This window comes from Meleagris gallopavo, chromosome 14, assembly GCF_905368555.1.
Source record: "Meleagris gallopavo chromosome 14, MGAL_WU_HG_1.1, whole genome shotgun sequence".
In the NCBI taxonomy this organism is placed as follows: Eukaryota; Metazoa; Chordata; class Aves; order Galliformes; family Phasianidae; genus Meleagris; species Meleagris gallopavo.
Window position 1 is genome coordinate 3,757,532 of NC_139417.1, and position 25,738 is coordinate 3,783,269.

Consider the following 25,738-nt stretch of genomic DNA (forward strand, 5'->3'; position numbering starts at 1 on the left):
ACTCTCACTACATTCTGACTACAGCCCCAGACGAGACTCTTCACAGTACACTCTTACAGGCCTGTACTCAAAAGGCTGTAGGTTTGAAAACCAGAAATATTCCCAGCAAGGAGCAAACAGGAGTTTCCCACAAACTTCCCAGGGAAGGGAATCTGTCAATGGGAGAGAATGATGCTGAGGATGCAGGGTGGTGTGCAGCATAGCCACAGTATGGGACTGCAACACAGGTTCAGCCATTTGTATTTACCAGGAGAAAAAGGAAGATGTTAATTCACCTTATTGCCTTTTGTAATTACTTTTTCATGCATCTATAATGAAAGATCTTATGAAAATAAGTGGAACTAAATCCCTAATGTCATACTGAAAGCAGTTCAAGAGATTTTGGCACAGGATTTTACTGTTAAGGATAAATAGCTCTTTTAACTAATTGTCTGATGCAGAAATACTGGAATGAATACAGTTCATACTTTCTTGGAGAAAAGAGGTGGAGGGAGGCTGAGAGAACAAGTAGGTAACCCATAATATGACAGCCATGAGAAGAAATTGCATTCTACAGAACTGAAATTGTAAAGGTAATGGAGAATAAGGTTTTAGCACAATAGCTGCTTCACATGAATAAATGAGCTTCTACAGTGGGTACTGACAGCACAGATGTAGAGGCCTGTGGAAGGGTTCTTTTCATTCGTGAGGAATGTATCTGCATCCAAAAGTAGGACAGCTATGGAGATTGTTGGGAGACAGCATCCCATCAGAAAGTCTTCAAGAGGTGTGTGAAGTTCAACATTTACTTTGCTTTTATAAAATTGGTTTTACAAATTTCAAGACTTAATTTGGAAACCTGTTGCAGCTGAAGCATGGCCTTGTCAATAGACTTGCCTCGATCTGGTGGCCTGTAGTAGACCCTGACCACCAGCTGTCCCTCATTGCTCCCATTCCTAATCTTAACACACTGGTTTTCAATCTGTTCCTGACTGCTTCTGAGGGAGCTCCTCACAGTACATCCACTTTTTAACATAGAGGGCAACTCCCTCACTCTTTCTACCTCGTCTATTCCTTCTAGAAAGCCCTCAATGGTAATTATTCCAGTTATGTGAATCATCCCACCATGTTTTTTTGATAGCAGTGAAGTGATAGTTTTCCAAGTGCATCAAGATTTCCAGCTCCTTCTGCTTATTTCACACTGCATGCATTGGTATAGTGGCACTCCTGATCCCTTTAACATCTTCGCAAGAGACATAAAGTCTTCTTTGATGTTCTATAATTTCCTGTTCGCAAGCCTCCTGTAACCCAGCTTGAAAGAACTGAACACTTCAATTCATCTTGTCTATTTTATTTTTGAAGTGATGGAAACAAATTCTCAGTAATAATATATATATATATGTATAAACTATTTGTATAATATATATACTATGTATGTACTATGTACATAATGTATATACTATTTAGCCAACAGAAATTCACTGTCATTTCCCTTTACTTTTCATAATTTCATCAATTTCAATACAGTTAAGGTCTTCTTGGAAGCTTTAAAGCTGTATTCAAAAACATGGATAATTTGGAAGTTACTTTATGAACAAAAAGAAAACAAACAAGTACACAAAAAAAACCCCACCAGAATTTGTAGGTTAGTTTGTAGATTTTTCCCTAAATTTTCCCTAGATTAATTTAAAAATTTATCAGGGTGACAGAAGAGAATGGAAATCTCCTATCTTTCCAACAGCAGATGCTTGCAGCTCTCTAATTCTTGTCTTACATAGCACAGACCTCATCTTTTATATCCCTAGGTACCTGTATGTGTGTATTTATACAGGATTATTGATCATTAATGTATTGTTGACCTGCTGAGAACTATCATAGACTCTTTGAGTTGGAAGGGACCCTTAAATGCCATCTAGTCCAACTCCACTGCAATAAGCAGGGATGCCTGCAGCTCCATCAGGTGCTCAAAACCCCATCCAGCTTGACTTTAAATGTCTTCAGGTACAAGGCATCCATCACCTCTATGGGCAACTCGTGCCAGTGCCTCACTACCCTTATTCTAAAAAACCTTCTCTCTTATATCCAATCTAAACCTCCCTTGTTTCAATCTGAAACCATTTCCCCTGCTAAAGAGTCTGTCCCCTTCCTTCTTACAGACCCTTTAGATACTCAGGACTCCCTGCAGCCTTCTCATCTCCTGGCTGCACAGCCCCAGCTCTCAGTCTGCCCTTTTAGGGCAGGTGTTGGATCCCTCGAATCATTTTTGTGACCCTCGTCTGGATGCACTTTAAAAGTCCACATTTCTCATGTAAATTGGTGTGTCCTAAATTCTGTATTATTCGTTATGTGGTTCCTGCCATTAATAGTAAGCAGCAAATATAGCTGGCAGCTCCAGCTGTTGACTTGAATAAGTCTTTGAGAATGATTATTCATTCATCTGTTGTCAGGCAGGGCTGACTTACGTATTCAAAAGCAGATCAGGTTTGGGGAAGCAGTGGCAGTGGAGGAAGGAAGGGATGTGAAGAAAGCACAATGTCACAATGAGGATACATTGAGAAGGGAAAGGGTAAACCTGGAACATAAGGAAAAAAGATGGTTAGACCCTGGTTAGACCACAGCAGCAGGAGAGTTTGCCTACATTGTGTGCTGCACAGTCAGTGTGCTCCCCTTTGCTTTGAGAGGCATTCCCTACCTTGCTGCATTGCAATTTCTTCATAGGAAACTGTAAGCTTTGTCTGCAGAGAGGTTTGTATGAGTCTTTTTGGAATGGAGGGATTTCAGTTAATTTTGGTGACAATCTGAGCAGAGATCATCCTTTATAATGGTTTTCTTGCCTCGGCTTTCTTTCCTCCAGCAGTGCTCAAAAAATACATTCCACCTTTAGGCAGAGTCAAGATTTCAGTATCTTTAAGACTGAGTCAGGCAGGGGAGGAGGAGTGCTATTTGGCAGCCATTTTGTGTGAATATGGATCTATGGAGGGTTTTATCCTTACATAGTAATCCTGGCAATTAGCGAACAGTAAGCAACACCTGGGATGAATATGTGTAACACAGCACACGTGACGGCACTGGGGTCTGCCTCCTGCTCAACTGGCACTGCAGCAGGCAGCGTGGAGCAAAGGGCCTGAACCTTCCTTCTGCACTGTGGATGGAGTACACTTGGAATGTAAACCTGTCACTGGCTGCTTTCAGCGTGTTGTCTTGGTAGCAGAAATTTGTGAAAACTGTTTATCCTCTTGTTTTTTAAGTGCTCAGGTGATGGCATTAAAATATTCTCTTGAGCATTTCTCAGTCTCTAGATAAATGCTGCATTTGATCCGTTTAAAATTAAAAGGTTAATGCCAATCTGACTAATGACTTGGAAAATAAACAGTGTTACTTACACAAAGTTACTTCTCAGACAGCAATGCCAGCAACTGTCTCTTACAATGTTGTACAAATGCCACGCAGTGCTGATTGGGACTGGGTAAACGAGTAAAGAAAACATGAAGTCTTACAGGAGTTTAGAATTTTCCTGGCGAGTAATGGAGAATTCCTTGCTCAATTTAAAGCTCCCTATCTCTAAGCGAAGCATGAAATTCACTTTTCTAGAGTTCCAGCCTTGATCTTGTTGTCTTTTTGTACAACAGACCAACTGCTTAGATGATGAAAACGTTTTTCCAGCACTACCCAATTTGTCCCTTTCCATCTTAGTTGTATTTTCAAAGTGCAGTGCACTGTAAATTTATTCCTAAAAATTCATGTGATTTGATGAGAATCAGATTGAATTGATTTCTACAGATGTATTTTTAAGAGTTTTAACTTCAGAGGCATACATTTTACCTTTATCAGTGAATTCTATTTCTGTATTTTGTTTGCACTGTTAGACAAATACATAATGTAGGTATGTATTATAGATGAGGCAATGAGACTTTGCAGGCAAAGTATCTTTCTGTATACAAACAAAAAAAAATTCCTTGATATTTTCTTTAGAAGTCTTTTTTTGATAAACATTTTATCAGAATAATCTAGACAGGAGAAAACAATGCACAGCATGCATATCATTTGCTGTGTAAATAATAATTATTAGAGATAACAGATCATGCAGTTAATTGTCTCTGCTGTAGGAATGGTAATTAGCAGAAAGTAATGATCTTCACACATGGCTTGCCGTTGAAGTTTTATATAAAATGAGGTAGAAATACAACTTTTCTTACTAAATGAGCTATTGAGTTAATAACTGAGATGAGTGCATTTAGGACAGACCAGGGGGTGTGTACAGCACAGGAAGTGTGATGCCCATCACTCAGTTGCTGGGGTCAGGATGCACATGTGTTGTCCTGCAAGCTGAGAGCATTTTTTAATAAAGCCTCCTCTTCTGAGAGTTGTATGGGGGGGGTTGGAATGGCATCAGCTGCACAGAAAGCTCCTTCACAGTCGTCTGTGGGGTGGATTTACCTAAGCAAAGCGGGATTAGGGAGCAGAGATCAGAGCAGGGCCATTCTGTAAATCTGCTACGTGCTACGGAAGGATGGATTTTTTCATTTCTGGCTGGGTTGGCAGAGGCAAGGCGGGTTCCCACAGTATGGCTGAAATGCTGTATGCAGAGGGTGTGCAATACACTCAGAGCTAGTTATTTCTCCTAAGTGCTTCTTATGCAGTAAACTATAGTTGCAAAGGAACCTGGCAATAGACAGCCTGTGAGTGCAGACAAGACTTCCTTAGTTCCTTATCTTCTTTATAAAAGCTGACTGCTGTGCCTTAGTAACACATGCATATGGGTAAAGAAGATGGATGAACAGTCCCACACTGTACAGTACAGCCTGACATACTAGCTGAAAGTTGATGATACAGTTGAATTAGATTTATTTTCTTTCTTCATACTAGAGAAAACAGTGATATATAAAACCATATTCCTACTGGCCTTATTTGCCTTCCGATTTTGTAATTGCAGATTCAGATTTTTCCCATCAGAATAATTAATCGCTGCAAGATAAATAAGACTGACAGTCACTTAAAAGCTTTTTGATACTAGAATGATAGCTTTTCTTTTTCTTTTCTGGTTTTCCGGCTTAACTCTATGAGAATGAATAAATCAGTTTTTTTAACATGTCACGATGCAAGTTTTTCTATCACCCTGCATAGGATTGTCTTTTAAGTTATTTACGTTACCTTCATGTTCTTGTTTTCCTCTGTTCCTGCACTGGTGCAGGATGATTCACTTATAAGGATAAATGCCAGTTATTTCCAAACATACCTGTAGATGAAAGCAAGCTTTAGAAGTCTCCTTTGCTGCATGATATTACAAAGTGTTTTCATTTAGATATACAAATACTACTCATAGTTGTCTGATCATTTTTAGGATCCTTTTTAAAAGATTATTATTTCATTAAAAGTGGGCTGCACAGTGAGTGATTCTAACACATGTTTCTGTTCATGCCTGTGGTACCCCGCTGTGATAGTCATCACACTTTGGAGCTCATTATTAACACTGGCTCGCATTCAGTATTAGCACTTTGTAGGGGATATTATCACAAAGCAGATTTTCTTGATGGGAGCTTTTGTTTTGCTGTGAGTGGACATAAACCACTTACTTCAGGCACCTATTCTGTGAAATAGATTGCTTTCACATTCTCTAATCTGTTTTAACATAGATTTCCCTTATCATCAAGAACAGAAATGCAATAATTTCACATGTGCTAATTTAATACCAGCTTTATAAAAATGGCAGAGGTTTTATAAGCAAAAAGTGATGCAAAAAAAAAATGTTTATTAAAAACAGTATGAAATGAATCACCCTGTAATGTTTCATAATGAAATACGGCATTATTTCTCTTCAGTATAGAAGTTACATAATTATATATTATATACTGTGCAGTTTGTGGAAGGTGGTCTTTTTATTACTGAAATGTTACATAAAGTCCTTTTTGCAGTCAGAGACCATCAGATGAAACTCCACAGGTTTTCAAAAGATGCCACGAGTATATTTTAATGTGTTCAGAACTATGCTGTTCTTTAGCATCGCTGAAGAAATGACAGACTTGTTTTGGCAGACACTTTGCGCAGAAAATTAAGCTTTTAGAAGGTAATTTTTTAAATTTCAGAAGGTTTTTTTTTTTAAAAAGTACTATTACTAACCTGTCTCGTGTAAAGGCAAACAGAGTACAGCTGGCTTCTGGCTGTTCTTTAGGAAGATACTGTGACACTTAAATCCATCTGAAATCATGAATGAGTGTTGGGCAGTAGATGCAGCTCGTTGTTCATAATTCTGGATGAAAGTCTTGAGTGTGTTAACAAGTTCCACTGCATATTTCTCATATCAGTGTTATTTTTCTGTGGTTTCTACTTTTTATTCAAGTGAGCAGATAATTAAGTTACTTTACGCTTCCCTTCACTCCAAAGGAGAAGGACTGACAATGTTCAGTGCTGATTTGCTCGTTATATTTCTAAAAGGTGAGAGACAAGTTGTCCTTAGAGAATTTTCTTTTAAGAAAGGACAAGATGTTCGAGCTCTGCATCATTCTTTTACTATTTCCTTTTGAATGAACAATCAGATGAAAATTGGCTGCAGTCTCTCAGTCTGTTGTTCTGCCCAGCAAAGGCATCATTCATGGTATCCTGGAGAGGAACTGGCCAGAGGACGGAATTTATAATGTATATCAAATGTTACCCCACCAATCATGCAAAAAAAATCCCTCTGAGAAAATATTAGATAAGCATTGCTATAATATATTATATACACTTGAATTCCTGCATTTGCTTAACAAAAAAATAACAACAGCCCTAACTAACCAAAGCCAATTTAAAAATAAGTTCAGCTGATACAGGCAAGTATGGATTTAAAGAGGATGAGTACATTTTGTTTGATAAACAAAATAGCTGTTGCTAGTCTTTTCAGACTTATTTAGCTATGGATGCTTGAAGAATCCTCTTCCTTACTCTGGAAATGAATACTATTGATAGACATCTTCTGCAATTATGATAGGCTATAATCAGTAGCTTAAGTCAAGTGAAAAAAAAAACTTTATTTTTTATGTGAGTAGATTTGCTTTACAATTTGTAAATTCAGTTCCATAAACTATTCAGTTTGTTTATGCTGCAACCAGAAAGTGAGCAGTAAGACTGATTTTTGCTTTGCTTCGGTCTTGCTGAAAGTTCAGTTTTCCTTCTGAGCTATATTTAAAAGGCAGAAGTAGAAAATTCAAAGTATTGGCAAGTTTTGTATGTTTTGATACTGCAGACACAAACCAGCTACCTGTAAACAGCACTAGTTATATTTTGAAATTAAAGCTTTTGATGTTTAAATGTAAAGGGCGTGCATTTTCTGTTGTTTGATGTGATATAAAATTCTTATACAGTATGATCCTTATCACAGCTCTCTAATGAGGGTTTTTCAGATAATACATAAGCTTAAAACAGTGGTTTAATGTCTAGAACACAACGAGTTTTCCTTCTTTTCATTTTGAATTAGTAAAAGGCATGGAGAAGGTTATGCCAATTAAAAAGAGTATATATATAGACAACGTGGAATAGATGGTGTGATGCATTTCAGACTACTAAGTGAGATGATTTTTTTCATTAATTCCTTACTACTTAATTTAAAGGGAGGAAAGGTAACATTTTGGTGATGTCAATTTCAGGAGCACTGAGTAAGGTGGAGAGAAAGCTCTGTAATTCTAGGAAAAAAAACATTGATAGATTACTACAGCTTGTATCAAAATCACTCAAAGGATGTTTTCCAAATGGATCATTGCTAGTGAGATCATTGTTAAACTGAAGAAAATGCCTCTCTCCTTCCTCAAAGCTAAAAAATGACACATGCATCAATGCATATATTAATACTGGCAAAAACACAATTCCCCAGTAATTTTTCAAATTTGGTAATAACATTTTTAAATTGCAGAAGCTTCCCTGAAATTGGATTTCTCACTGTCTGATAAACTCATCATTATGTGGTTTGTCTCCTGTTTCTGTTTTCCGTGTCTGCAACTGTTCATACGATTCATGAAACCTGTCTAATATCAGCACACAGTAAAGCCTCAGTTTAATAGACCTAAAACAAGGTAGCAGATGCTTGGTTGTTATTATGAAGGTACCAATTACAGTTCTTCAATTAAGTGCAATTTCTCTTCTGCATTTGAAGAAAAATGTTCAACTTGCTTCTCATTCATGAAAGTATAGCTAATTTTTCCAAAACTGTGGGACAAATTATTGGACAGTTATGAAATCTGTTAATCTGTTCTTAATTATGCTGAGTTTTGGTTTAGAAATGGCACATTCCTCACTCAGCTGTGTGCTCCAAAGATGTTCTTAATAGGGAAGAAGCACACTCTTGCATCTTTCTTAATAGCTAGCATTAACTGAAACCTTAGACTGTATTTAAAGTAAATTGGTTGTTAATTAAAGTTAGTTAATGACAATTGTTGTGTTTAATTATTTTGATTATATAGGTTACTTGTCAACAGTTCTTGTGCTTAAACAAAGCAGGGATAGCACTGGCATAAATCTAACAATTGCCACTTCCCTGTGAATGTGACCGCACAAAAGAAAAGTGGAGGTTCTAGTGTCTCAGATTTGGAAATTGAATGCATTATCTTCAGAATTTGAGAGTTAAATTTTAATTCAATTAGATTATTATGGGACATATGAATGATTTTGATCAATAACATTAGGAAGTCTTTTCATACAGACAAATAAGATCTGATGATATAATATAGTAAGACTGTTCTGAGGCAAAAAGTCTTAAGATTCATTTTAATCTGGCTACACCGAGGCCAGAATATCCTAATCATAAGTGTATTATTATTCAGTAGTGTTTTCGTGGTTATTAAAGAGTTCATTTTTTACACTGTAATTGGTGTGCAAATGTGTCTGCGATGGGAGGCTGTACAAAAGATGCATCCAGGCTCTTCTCAGCGGTGCCCAGTGAAAGGATTAAAAATAGGTAATAAGAGAACACAGAAATAGAAAATTTCATTTAAACATAAAAAATGTACTTTACAGTCAGGATCAGACTTTAGAACAGGAAGCCAAAAGAGTTTTTTAGAGACATTCAAAACCTGATTGGACACAGCGCTGAGCAACCTGCTGTTGTTGAACCAGTTTTGAAAATGGCACTGGACTGGATGGTCCCTCAAAACAGATACTAATACCTTTCTGTCTCAAATATTTTGTATTTTTGTGAAAAAAGGACTGATATATCAACCTTTAACTCGTGTGAAGAAGAAACAACTTTCAGGCTTGCTACAGTATTTTTTATCTGTATGCTTTTGTATTCAAATGAATTAGAAGTAAATTTGTCTTTCAAACTGAAAGGATACTTTAATTATTTGTTATTAAAGTTAAGGGCAAACTATTAGCTCTCTTTGTATGTTAAAATGGGTAACAGTCAATCAGAGAGGGAGTACAGAGGCTGTCACACCAGCCTTTCAGTCTGTTCTTCATGCATGATTTCGTCTTTCATAACCACTCTTGGGGGAATTTATGGATAGTATCATTTTTTGCTCATTCCTGTTATGTGAGCTGAAACAAGCATGAGTCCGTATTCACTGAGCCACATCACTGCTGCTCTCCTAACTTTGCTGTGCTGATAGGAAATGTCATGCTGCTTGCTGCATTACATAATTACTGCTGGCCTCTTTTAATACAATGACTGCATTGCCATTATTTGAGGCAACAAGAGATGTTAAAATATGCAGCTTTTATATCATGTTTTGTTTGAATAATCTGTATCCATCTCAAGTGCTAGAAATGGGAATTACACGAAACCACAGTGTTGCATTAATTAAATAAATTGTTTCAGCATTTCCAGGTCTGTCCTCAGAGAATAGGAAGAAATGTTAAATACTTACAATGCTAATCTGATGCAGGAAGCTACTGTACAGATATATTGTTTCTTACTCCCCACACAGTACTGAGACAAAAAATCCTACAACTAATTTGCTGGAAATTCTGAACAGATCTGCTAGTTAAATGGCGATTAAATAAGAAGATAGGGTCCTGTGCTGGGAGGCACTGCCAAATGGCATTGCTGTCACTCCTCTGAGGATGAGCCTGCTTCTTGTCAGCTGAAGGGTGCAGCTCACGTCTGATGAATCATAAGGGAGTCTTTTAAACCACTTCTCTCCTACTCAGTGCAGCTCAGCTCAGTAGTGCAGCTCAGCTCAGTAGTTTGTCCTGGTCAGTAACTACGTGGGATATGGAGGTAATCTCATGGCTTTAAGAATTTGAACAGGCAGCAGGTTTAGAGTCCTGATTTAGCCTTGACATGCAATATCAATACACAACTTCACTGTAGTACAGAGAGGTAAGTGATGTGATACTGCTGGCTGCATTTAGCAGGTAGTAATTAAGGAGACATACAGTAAGTGGTTCAGTGAAAAGGCAGCTCTGCTGCCCACTAGTATTAAGTAACAACTTACAACTGCTATTAAACACTACTGTTTACATTTCTAATTTCAGCCTTCAGATTTGACCTCTCTTGAGACTGCTGAAACATATTTCAAGTGTTTTTGGTTTAGTTTGTCTAGAATGTCAGTCTTTGCTTCCACAACATATACAATATGGATTAAGAGGTGCACATACATTTTTTGCTGCCTAAACTGAGTCCCAAATGTATGTACCATTAGAAGGCTTGAAATAACGACTATGTAATGGAACCAAAAAATGAAGTATTTTGGAGCAAACCGATCAAAATCAGGATCCTTAAGAGTAGTGGATGAAACTGGGTACAATTAAAATGCTCTGCTTGAGTTTGAAAAGTAAAGGAAGAGATCTGTGTTGATTTAACATATAAACATTTAAAATCCTACTGAAGGTATAAAAGAGAAATTTCATTTTCTGATGAACAGGCACCATAGATGAATGGGAATACTTTATTCTAAGTTAAACCATTCAAAAAAATAACAGCTTTTAAGTTTTAAATGTTGGGCTTTATATCCAATGAGTGAGATCAGAATGTACATAAGGTTAACTCAGTCTGTTACTTCTGATGCCAAAACAGTTATGCAAGCTGCTCAAAGAAGTTAAAAGTTCTTTTGCAATTCCTTTATGCTGACCTCAATTCAAACTGACTTTTTATTTTAACTGAATTTCAACAGGATTGTACCTTATAGTGGTGATTACGAATGGCAAATATATTATCAGAAAACATTCTCTAAAACTTAACGTCTTATTTTCAGTGCTCTGTGTTAAAAAGAGACAACTTACTATTTGTTCATGTGAAAAGCCACTTAAAATTCCAAACAGTCTGAGGACAGACTGTGATCTTCCTCATCACTTAATTACCTTATTCTAGAATTGTCCTCAAGAGGATAGAGGATCAGAATCTGTACAAGATACAAAGACCTCTTTTTTAAGTGTATTTTTTATTTTGTTCTAAGTAAATTCATAGCTTTTTGATAGTATAGAGCTGAAAACAGCAATTTGTAGTGAATTTTATCTTCAGGATGCCGTATGTTTGTTTTTCTATATAAAAGGATTTTTCAAGAATTCTAATAGAATGCCTGCACTTGGTTAAATAAGCATTGTCCTAGTCATGTGGATAATTAACATGGAAGACGTAGCCTGCCCAGAGGGTGTGAAGTCTTGCAGCACAGAAAACTAATGGTGTCCTGAGCTACTCTAGGCAAAGTGTTGCTAGCAGGCTGAAGGAGGTGATTTTTTCCCCTCTGCTCAGCACTGAAACAACTGGAGAGCTTTGTCCAGTGTTGGGCTTCACAGTACAAGAGACGTTTTTGCCACTGAAGAGTCTAGTGAAGGGTCCCAAAGATGCTGAAGGGACAGGAGCATCTCACCTATGAGGAAATGCTTTCAGAGCATTTCAGCTCTGACCTCTCAGCTGAGCCTGGAGGCGACTTAGGTGAATTCTACTCAATGTCTGCCCATCTCTGAAGGGAGAATGCAATGAAGATGGAGCCAGGCTCTTGTCAATGATGCCCAGTCCAGGACAAGAGACAATGGGCACAAACTGGAACTCAGAATGTTTTCTCTGAACAACAGAAAATCTTTTTCATGGTGAGGGTGGCCGAGCCACTAAAACAGGTTACTGAGGCAGGTTGTGGATTCTCCCTTACTGGAGATTTAAAGGCATCTGGACGTGGTGATGAACAAGTGGCTCCAGGTGGCCCTGCTTTTGAAGGGAGGTTGGACAAGTTGACTCTCTAGAACTCCCTTGAAACCTCAGCTATTCTGTGATTCTTTGGTTAAAGTACAGAATGGAAATTTTTCACAATTTATTTTGAAAAACGTATTTTCCTCTTTCTGTTGTGAATGGACATTTTATGTCTATTCAATGCAACAAGGACATAATCTAGCAAAGTTAGTTCATTATTTTCATAGAAGTGGTAAATTTCTGATCATCGTTATTCCAGAACAGAAAAGCATAGCCTGAAACAAATGAAGACTTCATATAATATATGAAACCATAATACTTTGATTTTGAAAGACTAGGTGGATCTACTTGCCAGTTTCTCTCTTCTTACATAAAAATGGCAATGAGAAAATGAAGTTTACTGTGTTATGGTAAAAAACAAAGCCTATTTATTTCTTAATATATTTTTAAAAGATGAAAAAATTTTATAAGATATGCTCTCCATTTTTTCTTTCTTTTTTCTATTCACCCATTTTAACTGGTGTTTTACAATTGAAATAATTTTGAACATTTCTTTTTAAATCCAAATTCAGGAGTAAATCAATGCTAACTGTTGGGGTTGGTATACTTTGACCTAGAGACCAGTTTTGATTTGATTGTTGTAACAACTTTTTTTAACGTCTGCCTGCAGTTTGTTTTGCACGAAAGTACGTACTTAAAATTGAAATACTATTCTTATATAAACAATGTAAAGACATGGAAGAAGCGTTTGAAATTATACAGTGGCTAGTGGGAACTATTTATTGGGCATCGGATCAATGTCTTCCCACTAGAACTGAGCTCAGAAAAACCAATGCATTTAAAAGTTTTTATTCTGCAAATCACATTTCAGAGGCTTTCTCTCATATGGTGCAAAAGCATTTTCATTCTCTGAGTTAATGAAGTGATTCCTAGTTAATTATTCAAAAGTAACTATTTGTGCAGTCTTTTAAATTGTGTTCCAGGTGCCGTAAACTGCAGGTTTCAGCAAACAATACATTTAGGTTCACCACAGTACAAAGTTTTGACAGCTAGCAGCTTCTGCAAAGGATTCTCAAGAACGGTCCTCAAGGAAACTAGTTTTGGCATATAGATTTTCAGCTGAAACAGTACAGGGAAGGAAGTGCTACTTGCCAGCTCTCATCACCATATGTTTTATTTTAATGTAATGTACAAAGAGTACAGAGACAGCAGCTGCTCTAGAGGGAGGTGGCCACTTGTTAGCGGATTTTGAAACCTTTCTGAAGTGTCTGTTCATTTTCTTTTCACTGGTATTTTTTCCACATGCTTACGTATTAGCATTCAAAAGATGATCACTAAAAGTAGTCTATTTTTAGACCACTGTGAGTTGAGAGAAGTGTGATCTACTCTATGAACAAACAAAAACAAATTTTAGAAGGACTGTAGTTTGCATACTGTGGAATGCAGGTAGACTTTTATTTTCTCTGTATCCATTCACAGCTACTTATGATGAAACCATATGTATAAATTAACTATTTTCTAGGATTCTGTGTTTGTGTTGGAAAGAAATCTGTATGTACTTAAATGGTTTTCAGTGTGGATTTCCTTGCTTGGAATGTCCACTTTTACATCAGTGTTGAGATTCACTGTCTTTAGTGGCAGAGAAAATCAACATTAATAGGGATTTAAAGCTAAAACGGAGTGAGTATGATAGAATGTATGCAGAGAAATCAGCCCTCCCTAGCACTGCTACCCATGCAATGAAGTTGATCAAATCCAGTTTTGAATAACCTGAAGTTCTTAGCAGGTTTTGAGAACTGTGTGCCTGCAATGTTGTGAAAATTAACCTTATTTATTCAAATGAACCAGCATTTTGAAGAGTAATTTGTTGATTCCTACCTGAAATTTTTCTGTCTGCTGAATTCAACAATCCTTTGAAATACATGTAACTGCATGTTATTGGGTCTTAAGGCAGGGATTCTTAACTGAATTTGAGAATCTAAAGGGAAGTTGCATCACACTGTAGTGGGATTGTAGCAGGGTGTGCTTTTATAGTATGTAATAAAACTAATGTACCATATTAGCATATTTTAGGTGTGTTTTACTTTGACCATGGAGTGTAATGCTAAAATGTCGTAGTAATACAAATCTGACCCACATGGGGTCATGCTTCATACTGCATCTAGCAATGTTACAATTATTTCTGAAAGGATAAATTTTTCTGGAACAGATTTTTTTTAATTCTGTATTGTTCACCTTAGAAACATCTCTCTCTGTTAAGGAAATCATATTAATCTGTCACCAAGTATATGCATCTTGTCTGGTGATAGAAATGTAGTTCTTAAGTAAATCTGGTCAAGTTTTTTGTTGTTTTTTTTTTTTTTTTCCCATACTGGTCTGTTATTATCTATCAGTCATTCATTTTCAAACTAGCTGCAAAAAGTGTTTCTCTGGGATATTTACTAATAATTCCCTAAAGTTCCCCTTCCTGCTCTTTGTGGCAGCATTTGTTGCAAGAATTTAAATCTCTGTAGGTTAACAGATTTGCAATTGCAGTTTATCATTCCCTCTGTTATCCTTCATCCCACATATATTTCACAAGTAGCCTGGATTTAAAAGTCTGTGGTGAGAACAGGAACATAATTCTGAATATAGTCATTCATCTCTGATTCTGCAAAATGTGAGGGAAATGTTTAAGTCACACAGAAACTGATGGCTTAGGCTCATCAAATGCAAATATTTTCAATGGTGTGATACTCTGCAAATTAAAATTGTGAAAGAACTTTTTCTTCTCATAGCTTAAGTAAACACTTTTCTAATTTTATTGAGTAGAGGAAAATTTAAGTTATCAGCAGTCTAGAGCTCACATGAGTCCCTTAAGTCTATCTGGAATCTTTGTAGCACAGGAACTTTTTATTTGGGAATATTTACCCCCCCTCACCTCCCCATGAAAATTCTATGTGAAATACGTTTGTTTAATGGGACAGTGCAGCCTTCCTCGTGCTTGTACGTACTAAGAAACACAGAGTTACACAATGATTAACCTGATTAACCTACTCCTTCCTTTTTTTTTTTTAACACACGAAGCATTTACTGTCTGAAGCAGCTGACTAATGTATTCTAGAAACAAGTGCTTCTAGAAGTAGAATTATTGTTCAGTAGGTTGTTGGAAATGCCATTTTCATGGAGAATTATTATTATGATTAGATGTAGATTTACTTTTTATTAAGAACCGGCTGCTAGAAGAAAAGGCTGTCTTTCTTTAATTCACCATTAAAACCAACAAAAATCTTCAAAACAATTCAGTTCAAATGAGAATAGCAAATATTCTGTTTGCAGTAAATAAAAATCAATTATTTTGTCTAAGGAGTAATTGCGTTTTTAATGATATGCTATCAAAAACTCTTCAACTGTCCATGGCTGCCGTAGAAGAAATGTGAGACTGAATGCATTTGGGTAGTTTTTAAAAATGGGAAGGGACGTGACTGCATATTTAAAATTCAGATTTTAAATTGTGCACTGTAACTTTGTTATTAATTGGGCAGAAACGCTGTGTACAGCTAAGTTATAGTAATTAATATCTAATTTTTTCTACTTTCAGCCACCAGAAAAGGAGGGTGGCCTGCCTCGGCAGGTGGGCAATAAGACAGAATGCGGTCTCTTGGGCTTTGTCCTGGATTTGAAGCAGGATTATGAGCCTGTTCGGAACCTCATCCCCGAGGAGAAACTTTATAAAGTTTACACATTCAACTCTGTGAGAAAGTCAATGAGTACTGTCATTAAAATGCCAGATGGTAGCTTCCGAATGTACAGCAAAGGAGCTTCTGAAATTGTTCTGAAGAAGTAAGTTCAATGGATTTCTTGTTGTGTTTTTCCAAAATCTTAATGATGCAAAATTTTCTGATGCTAATAAGACATTCCTGGCAATTCTGGCATTTGGAATATGCTAATCACAGTAGAAAAAGGACACGATTCAGTATAAAGCTGTTACTGTTATCCTCACTCCCCACTTCCCACCTGCAAAATTGTTTGACATATTTTTCTTATCATTGGCTAACATAAAATTTGGATCTTTTAGTATATTTTTCATCTATATTCTGTCATTTATGAATAGTTTCTTTCAGCTCATAAACACATTTGGAAAATAAGGATGTTTAAATTTCTTTGCAAATTCTTAGCTCACTAATTACATGGGTTCTTGGGAAGTAATGGATGAAAGGGTCTGAGAGTCTCCATAAGAAGTTACAGTCAAATTCTTCCTGACAGTGTTTCAGTAGCGAATCTTTTTGTTTAATCTAGAAATTTGCACAAAAAGGAAGATGAAAAAAGGAAGGGAAAGAGCTGATACATGGAAATACTTTTCAGCAGTCATATAATATACAATCACACTTTCTTTTTTTACTGAAATAAAATAGGTGTTCCAGGATCCTTAATGCAGCTGGTGAGCCTCGTATTTTCAGACCACGTGACCGGGATGAAATGGTGAAGAAAGTGATTGAACCAATGGCCTGTGATGGATTGAGAACTATCTGTGTTGCTTTCCGAGACTTCAACAGCAGCCCAGAACCTGACTGGGACAACGAAAATGACATTTTATCTGATCTGACTTGCATTTGTGTTGTTGGCATTGAAGATCCAGTAAGACCAGAGGTAAATTAAGTTCTTATGTTATAAAGTAGTTCTTAGAGAATGAAACGTGAATTGATTTCTAGATTTCTTGTGGTTTTCATCTTTTTTTTTCCTTATTTTATGTAGGTGTAACAAAGAAGATGGTAGTGAACTTTAAAAACAAGCTTTAGTTGATTAAGAAAAATAATTTGATAAAAGTTCACTTAAATTTAGCAGTACAGATCTGTGTGAGCTAGAGGATTTGAATGATTTAAATTTATCTCTTGGAAGAGTATGCTGGAGAATTGTCAGCAGAAGTTTTGTTGTGCTGTCAATGTGGTCAGATGCAAGTAGGAAAAAAACAGGAGTAGTGACTATAATTGCCATGACTGTAATTGTGTGGTATCTTCCACAGCTAATACATGTACTCTTGGAGATCTGTGTTTTACTAAAACATCTGCCACTGTACAAACTCTCCCAAGAACGTAACTTGTGGCTAGCATCTTTGGACAAGGAAAAGCTTTATCTTGGATATGCTGTAGATTTCGTGGATGCTATTGTTAATTGGCTTTAAAAATGGGCCTAAAGCTTAAATTCAAGTTAACTGAGAAAATCAGTATGTGCACAATGGAAGGAGGTGCCATATTTATTCCAGATCTGTCTTCAATGAGACTTGACCTGCTACTACACTCTTGAATTATATTACTACAGTAATACAGAAAGCACATGGAGGTAGAAACATTGTTTGTGACAAATATGTATGGTCCTTGAGAGTTAATCCTGACAGTAGAAAATCAGTTCAATTTTACAGTGTAGAAACTGAGGGTATGCCCCAAATTTAAAATGTAGAGAATAAAATGCTGGCATCTACAATATCTTCTTTTGATGTTTTACTCACTGACTCAACCATAAGCATATGGCCATAGCATGCAGCTGCACAATGTGATTTGAGAGCACCAGTCCCAACACCCACTGCAGATGAGAGGGTGTGATTAAATGTTCTCCCATTTTGCTTCAGGAAATTAATTCTTTGATGGTGCAGTTATTTCAGTAGGTGATTAATGACTGTGGGTTTGCTCTGGAATAGGGTCAGCGAATGATAACTGAAATTTCCCTATACAAAAAGATTGTGTTTGATTCTGCATAAAGCACCTTGGTTCCAATATTGGTCTTTTTTACTGTCTTGTTATTCTTCTTTTTTTTTTTTTTCTTTTTAAATAATGTCTAAATCTTTGTGTTTGATCCACTGAGAAATGGTGGCAATGTTAGACATGCAAGGAAAATTATTTCCCTAAGTCAGTTTTAAATTAGGCTTTTATACACTTTTGACTTCTGTAACTTTGGAAAATAAATGAAGGAAACTAGCACAATATAATTACACCTACAGGCACCAATTGCATAACTGCACTTTGAATGATAATGGATATGTTTGACTTTTTTTCAGTATCGAGAAATGTAATCATATCCAGTAAGTCTTGGTTAAGTGAAAACAATGATAAAACCTTTACCTCTGCAGTCATTGGATAAACAGCATTCACTTTAACTGTCATCAGATGGTGTCTTGCTGTTAATCCATCTGTCCCTACACTTCACATTGCATCTTGAAAAATATTTTAAAATAATATTAAAATATTCTGTCTGCATGATCCCACTCCTAATGCTCTAACTGGTATACAGATAAACTCAGGAAGTTTGTAAACGGTCAGTGACCAATGGAACTATGAACTAGTTCTCTTCACCTCCAAAACTGACTAATGATACACATTGTTCAAAAATACCTTTAAGTCGGATTATGTATAAGACTGACGGAATGGGTAGCAATAGAATTTGCAGTTAATTTTTAAAATAGCTGCAAACTATCCTTTCACATGGTTATTGTGAGCATGCTTTATGAGAAAGCTGCTCTCGTTTTATAGGCAATAATTTCTTAGGAGTCAGAGGTAAAAATGAATAGTGTTCATACAAAGAGGGTAAGTCTGAAGTCTGTTTAAAGGACCAAAGAAGATGAAGATATCAAAACACTTTATTTCTAGAAAATTATCTGATTGATGTATTGATTTTCTTGTAATTAACATAAAAAAATTTGTAGTGGCTTTTTTTTTCATTGCAAGAAGCATGATAAAGTGTTTATCATTTCAGAATTTTACCATATGTTGGACAAATCTATAGCTCTTTTTCTGATACTTTGTTTTGTGGGAATTTTTCTCCATAACCCTTTCAACTATTTTATAATGTTCATGAAAAACTGTCTTTGTGTGATACATGGGAATTACGTATCACTCAAATTGCCATTGTAGCTGTAAATAGTAAGATATCGAGCTGTAATAAATGACCATATTATTTTACCAGGATTAATTCCACCTATTAAACAGAAACACTGTTGGAGTTTATAAATTATCAAGGTGTTTTCTGCAGGAGAAAAAGCTTAAAAACAAGAACTATTATTATTATTTCTGTTTTATTGATATTCTCAGTATTCATGGATATCAGGATTTATTCTGTCAGAAATGGCAGATTTAGTAATTCCAACGAAGCAACCAGTGTCACCATCCTGAAAATCTTTACTGTCCTTTCTGCACTGATGTTCTTACTAAGAAAGGCTTGATTTTTTAACTTTTTTTTACTTAATTTTTTTTGCTCATATGCACTGTTGGTATGTTCAAATATTCACATATTTGGCATACCTGCAGTGTCAGTGTTGCCATGCTATCATGAGGTAAGAGTACTGCATCTGTTCTGATGACAGTGCAGGGTCTTTCTTGCCATTGCATTTCCTTCCATGCATTACAAGATGATGAATTATTCAACACTGGTATCCAGCAACTGACAAGCCTTAACTGGAGTGTAACCACTGGACACCCATGAATTTTGCATACTTTGGTTACTTAGGTTGATGAAATTCAGGCTCTAGCTTATTCACTGTCAGCAGCAGCTTCTATCAGCCGCTGAACTACCTACTTGATATTTAGTTTTTTTACTTTTTTTTTCCTTTCATAAATCTACAGTAAAAGAACCAACAGAATGATGTCTTGTGCCCACAGAGATATGTCTGTTTATTTTGTCAGCCTTTATTGGCTTTAATGAGTCTGTACTGGTTTATAGCAATTTGCCAAGGTACAGCTCCAATCTGTTATTTCTAGGCACTGAATATAAATCACTTCTAAATTTCACGTATTTGTCACCTGATTTTGGTAGGTATTTGTTCACTGGATAACCTCTGCATGCATATGTTGAAAGGTTTTCTTCGCAGAAAGAAAATTTAAACATTTGAAGAACATACCTAAATTCTGCATACGGATGGAAAATATCTGCTTTCACTGCCCACTCAGTCTGCCACGACTCTTTCTTCCCTACAGCATTAAAAAACATGAACAATATTTTAGGCATAATTACTGTACACAGTGTAAGTCAGATACCACCCACCAGCTGTCCAAAAATGAGAGAACTGGGAGCTAGAATTACTTCCCCAGCTATATGTGAGTTTGAGGTGTATTTGAAACTAGGTTGTCCTCCCACGACCTTGGTTAATGGGACTGGCACTTTCTGTGAATATTTCTGTTTTTCTGTTTGTACTGTAATTTATTTTTCTCCTTCATGGTTCATATACTATGCTGGATTTAGAGGCAGTCATCTAAATCAGTCATAACCCTATGCATGAGGGTCACCACAGTTAAGTGGATATTAAGGGTGCTCCCACTTGCCAAATGGGATACAGTCAAGATTATTATTATTGTAGAAACTGAGTAAATCAGAAGTCATTTGCTTAAGTAATAAATCTGAGCTGGTTATATGTGTCCCACAGAATTCTGTATCATAATGTAAAGAAGCTTCAGGTGGTCCAAATAACGTTTCCAGGATACAACTGTTGGGAAGAATATTTGCAGTTAACAGAGATGAGGGAATGGGAAAATAAACCTCTGACCCTTGATTTTCCTCTTGCTTCTGTCATCTGTGTAGAAAGTCATTCTGCCAACAGCACATTTCTGTGGGTGCAGCAGTTTTCTTCACAGTAGTGAGAAAAGTACTGCTCTGTTCCTCAACTAGGTGTTCAATGAGGCATTTTGGAAAATAGATGCCTTAACTGCCTCTTGTTTATTAAAGAGGAAAGAACACAACTGACCAGATGAGCCATTATTTCCTGTATATGTGCATCTGGCTGAGTTGATTTAGAAGTGTTGGAGACATTTCTAATATCATTATTCAAGTGAATAGCACTATTTTTTCCTGTGGAAAAAGTATTTTAATGAAGATGCAGAAACATGGTGTGAAACTGTACTCGCTGATTAGAATAATCATTATCTACAATACGGTTTAAGGGTGTATAATATTTATCTCTAGCATGACATTCAGTCCAAAATGTATAGCCTTTCTGGCTCCATGAACTCTTTAGAAGTAGAGTATTTGCCATGCTGGATAAGAATGGTGGTTGTCAGTCAAAGGCAATGCACTGCCCCAGCAGTGTCCATTGTAAATATAGGGGAACTTAAAATGACTTGCAAAGCACAACATCAGCAGTGCAATGTTGTAAATGGTGGCTCCTTGTCTTGATAGTTTCTGTAGTAATGGATGAGGTCAATCCAATCTAATTACCCACAAGTTCTACAGCATACCTGCACTAAACTGATGGCTGACTACAGGAAGACATTGCTACTGTAGTCAGTAATATTCATTTTGATGCCACTTCCTAAACTGAATAAGTTTGTTTTGTTTTTGAAAATTGTTTATTATTATTTTAAAGTGAAAGTTCTTTTCATTGCACATTTCTATTTAAAAAAAACTTTTTTTATTTTTAAATAAATCGGTTTCAAGTAAGTGTATAGGTTTTACGTTCATCTCATGTACCATTACACACTAAATTCTCTGTCACTGATATGCCTACTGTGCAACAGTAAAAGTTAGTTTCATGAAGAAAGCTAAGTGAAATCATCCTTCGTTTTTAAATTTTTGAAATAAATGATTCATGAAACACTGAAGTCATTTATATCTGGAAATTCCACCTGTTGATATGCATAAATTTGAGCAGTAATGCTGTTATGAAAACTTGATCTTACTGAAAGGAAAATTTGGTTCAGAAGTTAAATTAAAGTTATATTGTTTTTTTCTACAAGATAACCGTATTCTCATGTTTTCATTTAGATTGAATATTTTAGGTTCAGCACACTGCACCTCAGTGTTAAAAAAAAAAAAAGAGAGAGAAAAAAAAAGCTACAGAATACTCCAGTTGATATTAAAATCAAGAGAATCTTTAGGCAACTGATCTGAAAACTGACCTGATTGGGAACATCTGGCTTGTATTTCTGTCTCATATCTGGAAATTTTCTTTCCCTGTTATATCGCTTTTGTAGGTCCCAGAAGCCATAAGGAAGTGCCAGCGAGCTGGAATTACGGTACGCATGGTCACTGGAGACAATATCAACACAGCACGTGCCATTGCCATAAAATGTGGAATCATTCATCCAGGAGAAGACTTTCTTTGCCTTGAAGGGAAAGAGTTTAACAGGAGGATCCGAAATGAGAAGGGAGAGGTAATTCATGTGCTAAATCCATACATATTAAGAATGTGCCATAAAAACAGTGAGAATACTGAAATGCTGCTTCTCCTGTGCTGACGTGTACACTGTTTCAGTAAAGACTACTTGGAGAGACTGGTACTTCTTTCTAGCAGTATTCTTTTGCAATTTAAAATACTTTTGAAAAGCCACTCTTTCCTTTTTAGAATGCAGAACTTCTGTAAGTTTTGTGCTAGACTTATTCAGCATTTTTTAGAACCATAGCACTAGCCTTCAAGAAACTCAAAACTAAGGACAGGAAAAACAGGTTTGTTAGCTAAGAGGAGAAAGAAGTCAACTCGGAAGGTTTAAGTCTCATGAAAATGCTGACAACCAGATGCTTTCACTTTATAACACTTTATGTAATCCATGTACTACTACACTCATTTAATCTAACAATTTGAATAATTTAGTCTGTTCTTCAGATTTTTAATTCCACATATAAAAGACACAGATTATTGAAGCCAGTTTCAAAAAGGTGAACTCTATGCTGTGTCTTAGAGTCCATTGTGAGGACAGGCATTCACTCCTTACACTGACTGAAGGAATCCTGGGAGCATGAGGATATGCTGCAGGTTTGTCCTAGCTGCTGCTGTAGGTATACAGAGAAAATTCTGCCATTATTGATGACAAAACGAAGAACTTGGATTATAATGCAGAATAAAGCAACGCATTTTAAGCTGTAAACTGTAAGCTGTTTGATCAGCTTTGAGAAACTGTACTATCCTACAGCAAGTCACGTTCCTGAGTGGGACTACGTGTGAAGAGCCTAAGAAAGACAGATAAGATACAGTGGCAAAATTGACCTATATTAACCAATAAAAGACTTTCAGTAGTACAAAAAATGACTTTTTTGGTCTTGCTGCCATTAATGTCTGTTGTAATTTTTCTGTGCTTCTGGAGAACGGATACAGATCTTAGTGAAATGAATCCTCTGCTGCTTGGATAGAAGTATATTTTGCATTTCTCTAACTACAGACTAACAGTTATGTTGTTGTTTTTGTTACTGTTTTCCAGATTGAGCAAGAGCGGATTGACAAAATCTGGCCAAAGCTTCGAGTACTTGCTCGGTCATCTCCCACGGACAAACATACTTTGGTCAAAGGTGAGTGAGACCACCTTCATATGTGAGCATGTATGTAAAGTAATGGCAAAGTTATTGGAGAAGGCTCAATACATCTTTTGCATTGTAAAAATATTAAACTGCATCTGAGCTATCTTTAATTACAAATCACTGCTCTATTCACAATGCAAGAAAACTTTCTTGGTAAATTAGTCCCTTATGCTTGCTTTCTACCTCAACTTTCAAAAGGAAAATAAAAAGAAACTCATTGGCAGGAATAGCAGAAATACCAGTAAGCCTAAGTTAAGTAAAAGTATTCCCTTATTTGCTCTGGGAATTTTTAATTGGAATGCAATAAGGCTCTGGCTGGGAAGGGAAAATGTGTTTTTGCTAGCTAGAAAAATATTGTTGAAAAATGAGTAATTTTTCTTATTACAATAATAATTTTCTTATTACAATATTAATTTTCAGAAGTCATGTAACTAAGCATAAACTGATTGCTATACCTATTTCAAGGCAGTTCCATTTTCCTGTAGGCTCCCTAATTGTGTGCTCTGCATCGGCTTCCTTTAAATTTCCATTTGTTTTTAGAATCTGTTTTTGTCCCATAAAAACTGTTCCATAGAAACCATGCTGTCTCACCATGCCATTTGCAGATGGTTGCACCTTTAACAGGGGAATTTATTTGCATCATTCTTTACAAAACCTTTTTCAAATCTCACATTTCGTGCTGGCTTGACATTTTATTCTCTTGACCTTTAATCTCACAATCAAAAGCTTAATAAGTCAGAAAATTTCTGATCAGGAATAGCATCGTTTGTGGCCACAAAAAGATTTTTCAGCTGTCTTGACTGCTTAAAGAATTCAGATTTAGGTAGAAAATCATTTCTGGCTCTCTCCTTTTGGTATGCCAAAGATGTCTTGAAATGACTCCTTATGTGACTGATTACAGAAGTTCTTGTCTGGATGTAGTTTTTTAAAATGCCTGAATGACTTCAGAGCAAATGTTCCCTGGAGAATTTGAAGATTGGATCAGTTGGGCTCTGAGGTTGGGACTAGTGTACGTGAAGAACTCAAGAAGCACAGCTCATGCAGAAGTACCAGGATCAGTGTAAGCTCTGGCATAGCACACAAGATGAGGCAGCTGGAAACAGACTGCTGTTACTCACCCTCTTGACACACTGTTGAGACCAGTGGTCTCCAAATTGGGGTGCAAGACAGTCCACTGGGATGTAGTAAGAAAATATTTATCATTTATAAATAAAATCTCATTTTTGAAATAAATTTTATTTCATCTCTATCTTATCCTTTTCAATTTATATTTTGTGTTATTTTTTTAATGTGTTTAATATACTAGTATAGTAGTATGAGTGCATTTTATAAATAATATGTCTACTTTGGGGGCATTTGCTCAGATTATTACTGATAGTCATTTACAATCAAAAGCTTGGAGATGGTTGGTTTGGACAACATTGTTAATAGTTCTGCATCTCAGAATTCAAACAGCACAAAGTTAGCTGCCCTACTGCATACGATGTACTGTCTTATAGCTCTTGTAGGGCATGACTTGTAAAGCCTATTATAATTTTATTTGTTCCAGAAGCATACAGCAAATTATGCTTTATTGAGTTGATTAAAAAAGTCCCCTGGAAGTACTCATTTGAATCACGCAGGATTTTCCCTTAAGAGGAAAACAGAACCTTTGCCAGAGAAAAAGAAATCAATGAAAGCTGAAGAAAAATAAGCAACAAATTATTGATATTCTATAGCATATGTACTTTGACAATCCAAAATATATTTACTGCTGCTAAATACAACAAATACAATTAATGTTGCTAAGGTATGACAAAGTCAAATGATAAACCAATTAAATATCTAAGAATGTTCAAGAACAAGCCTATGGAAATCATGATGGAATTTTGTGGATGGTAATACTCTAAGGGCCATTAAAAGTTACAAGAAACTATTTAAATGTTCTCTAGTTTTGAGCTTCTTGTTAAAATGTTATATTTTTCTCAGACACTTGAGGGATCAAGAGGATTTTCTTTTCTTTGATGTATTCTAGCTGCTTTAGGGTAAAAACACACATCACAAAATAAACTTTTTTTATATTTAATTTTTAATGACATAGGGCTGCTGGAGGGAAATTTTTTTTCTTCTGCAACACAGTGCAGTCCCACCCAGCAAAAGGATCATTTTTCTTTTACATTTCTGTTTTTACTATTGCTAAGGGACTAGAGAAACACATGGCTCAGCATTTAAGGCTGGGCAGAGAGTGTTCTCTCAAATATTTATGTATTTGAAGTAGAGGTGGATTGAAAAAAAATGTCAAAGCGATTTAGCATCACGAAGTGTCTCAGTGAAACAAAAGCAGTTCACTTAAATGTCTCAATCCAACTGAAATGCAGTTTCTTATTGACTTCGTGAAGTCATTTGGTATGATTTCAAATTATTGTTTACCTTGTTTCA

General features: G+C 36.1%; 1 protein-coding gene across 15 annotated transcripts in view; it reads left to right on the forward strand.

The window, feature by feature from the left end:
• Positions 1-25,738, forward strand: part of ATP2B2 (ATPase plasma membrane Ca2+ transporting 2) — a 397,887-nt gene that overhangs the window by 329,492 nt on the left and 42,657 nt on the right. For all 15 annotated transcript variants that reach the window (XM_085236247.1, XM_085236256.1, XM_085236248.1 and 12 more), the window contains 4 exons: positions 15,651-15,892; positions 16,465-16,699; positions 22,003-22,182; positions 23,224-23,311. In XM_085236247.1, coding sequence (XP_085092373.1) covers positions 15,651-15,892; positions 16,465-16,699; positions 22,003-22,182; positions 23,224-23,311 — 745 coding nt within the window. The remainder of the gene's footprint in view (positions 1-15,650; positions 15,893-16,464; positions 16,700-22,002; positions 22,183-23,223; positions 23,312-25,738) is intronic.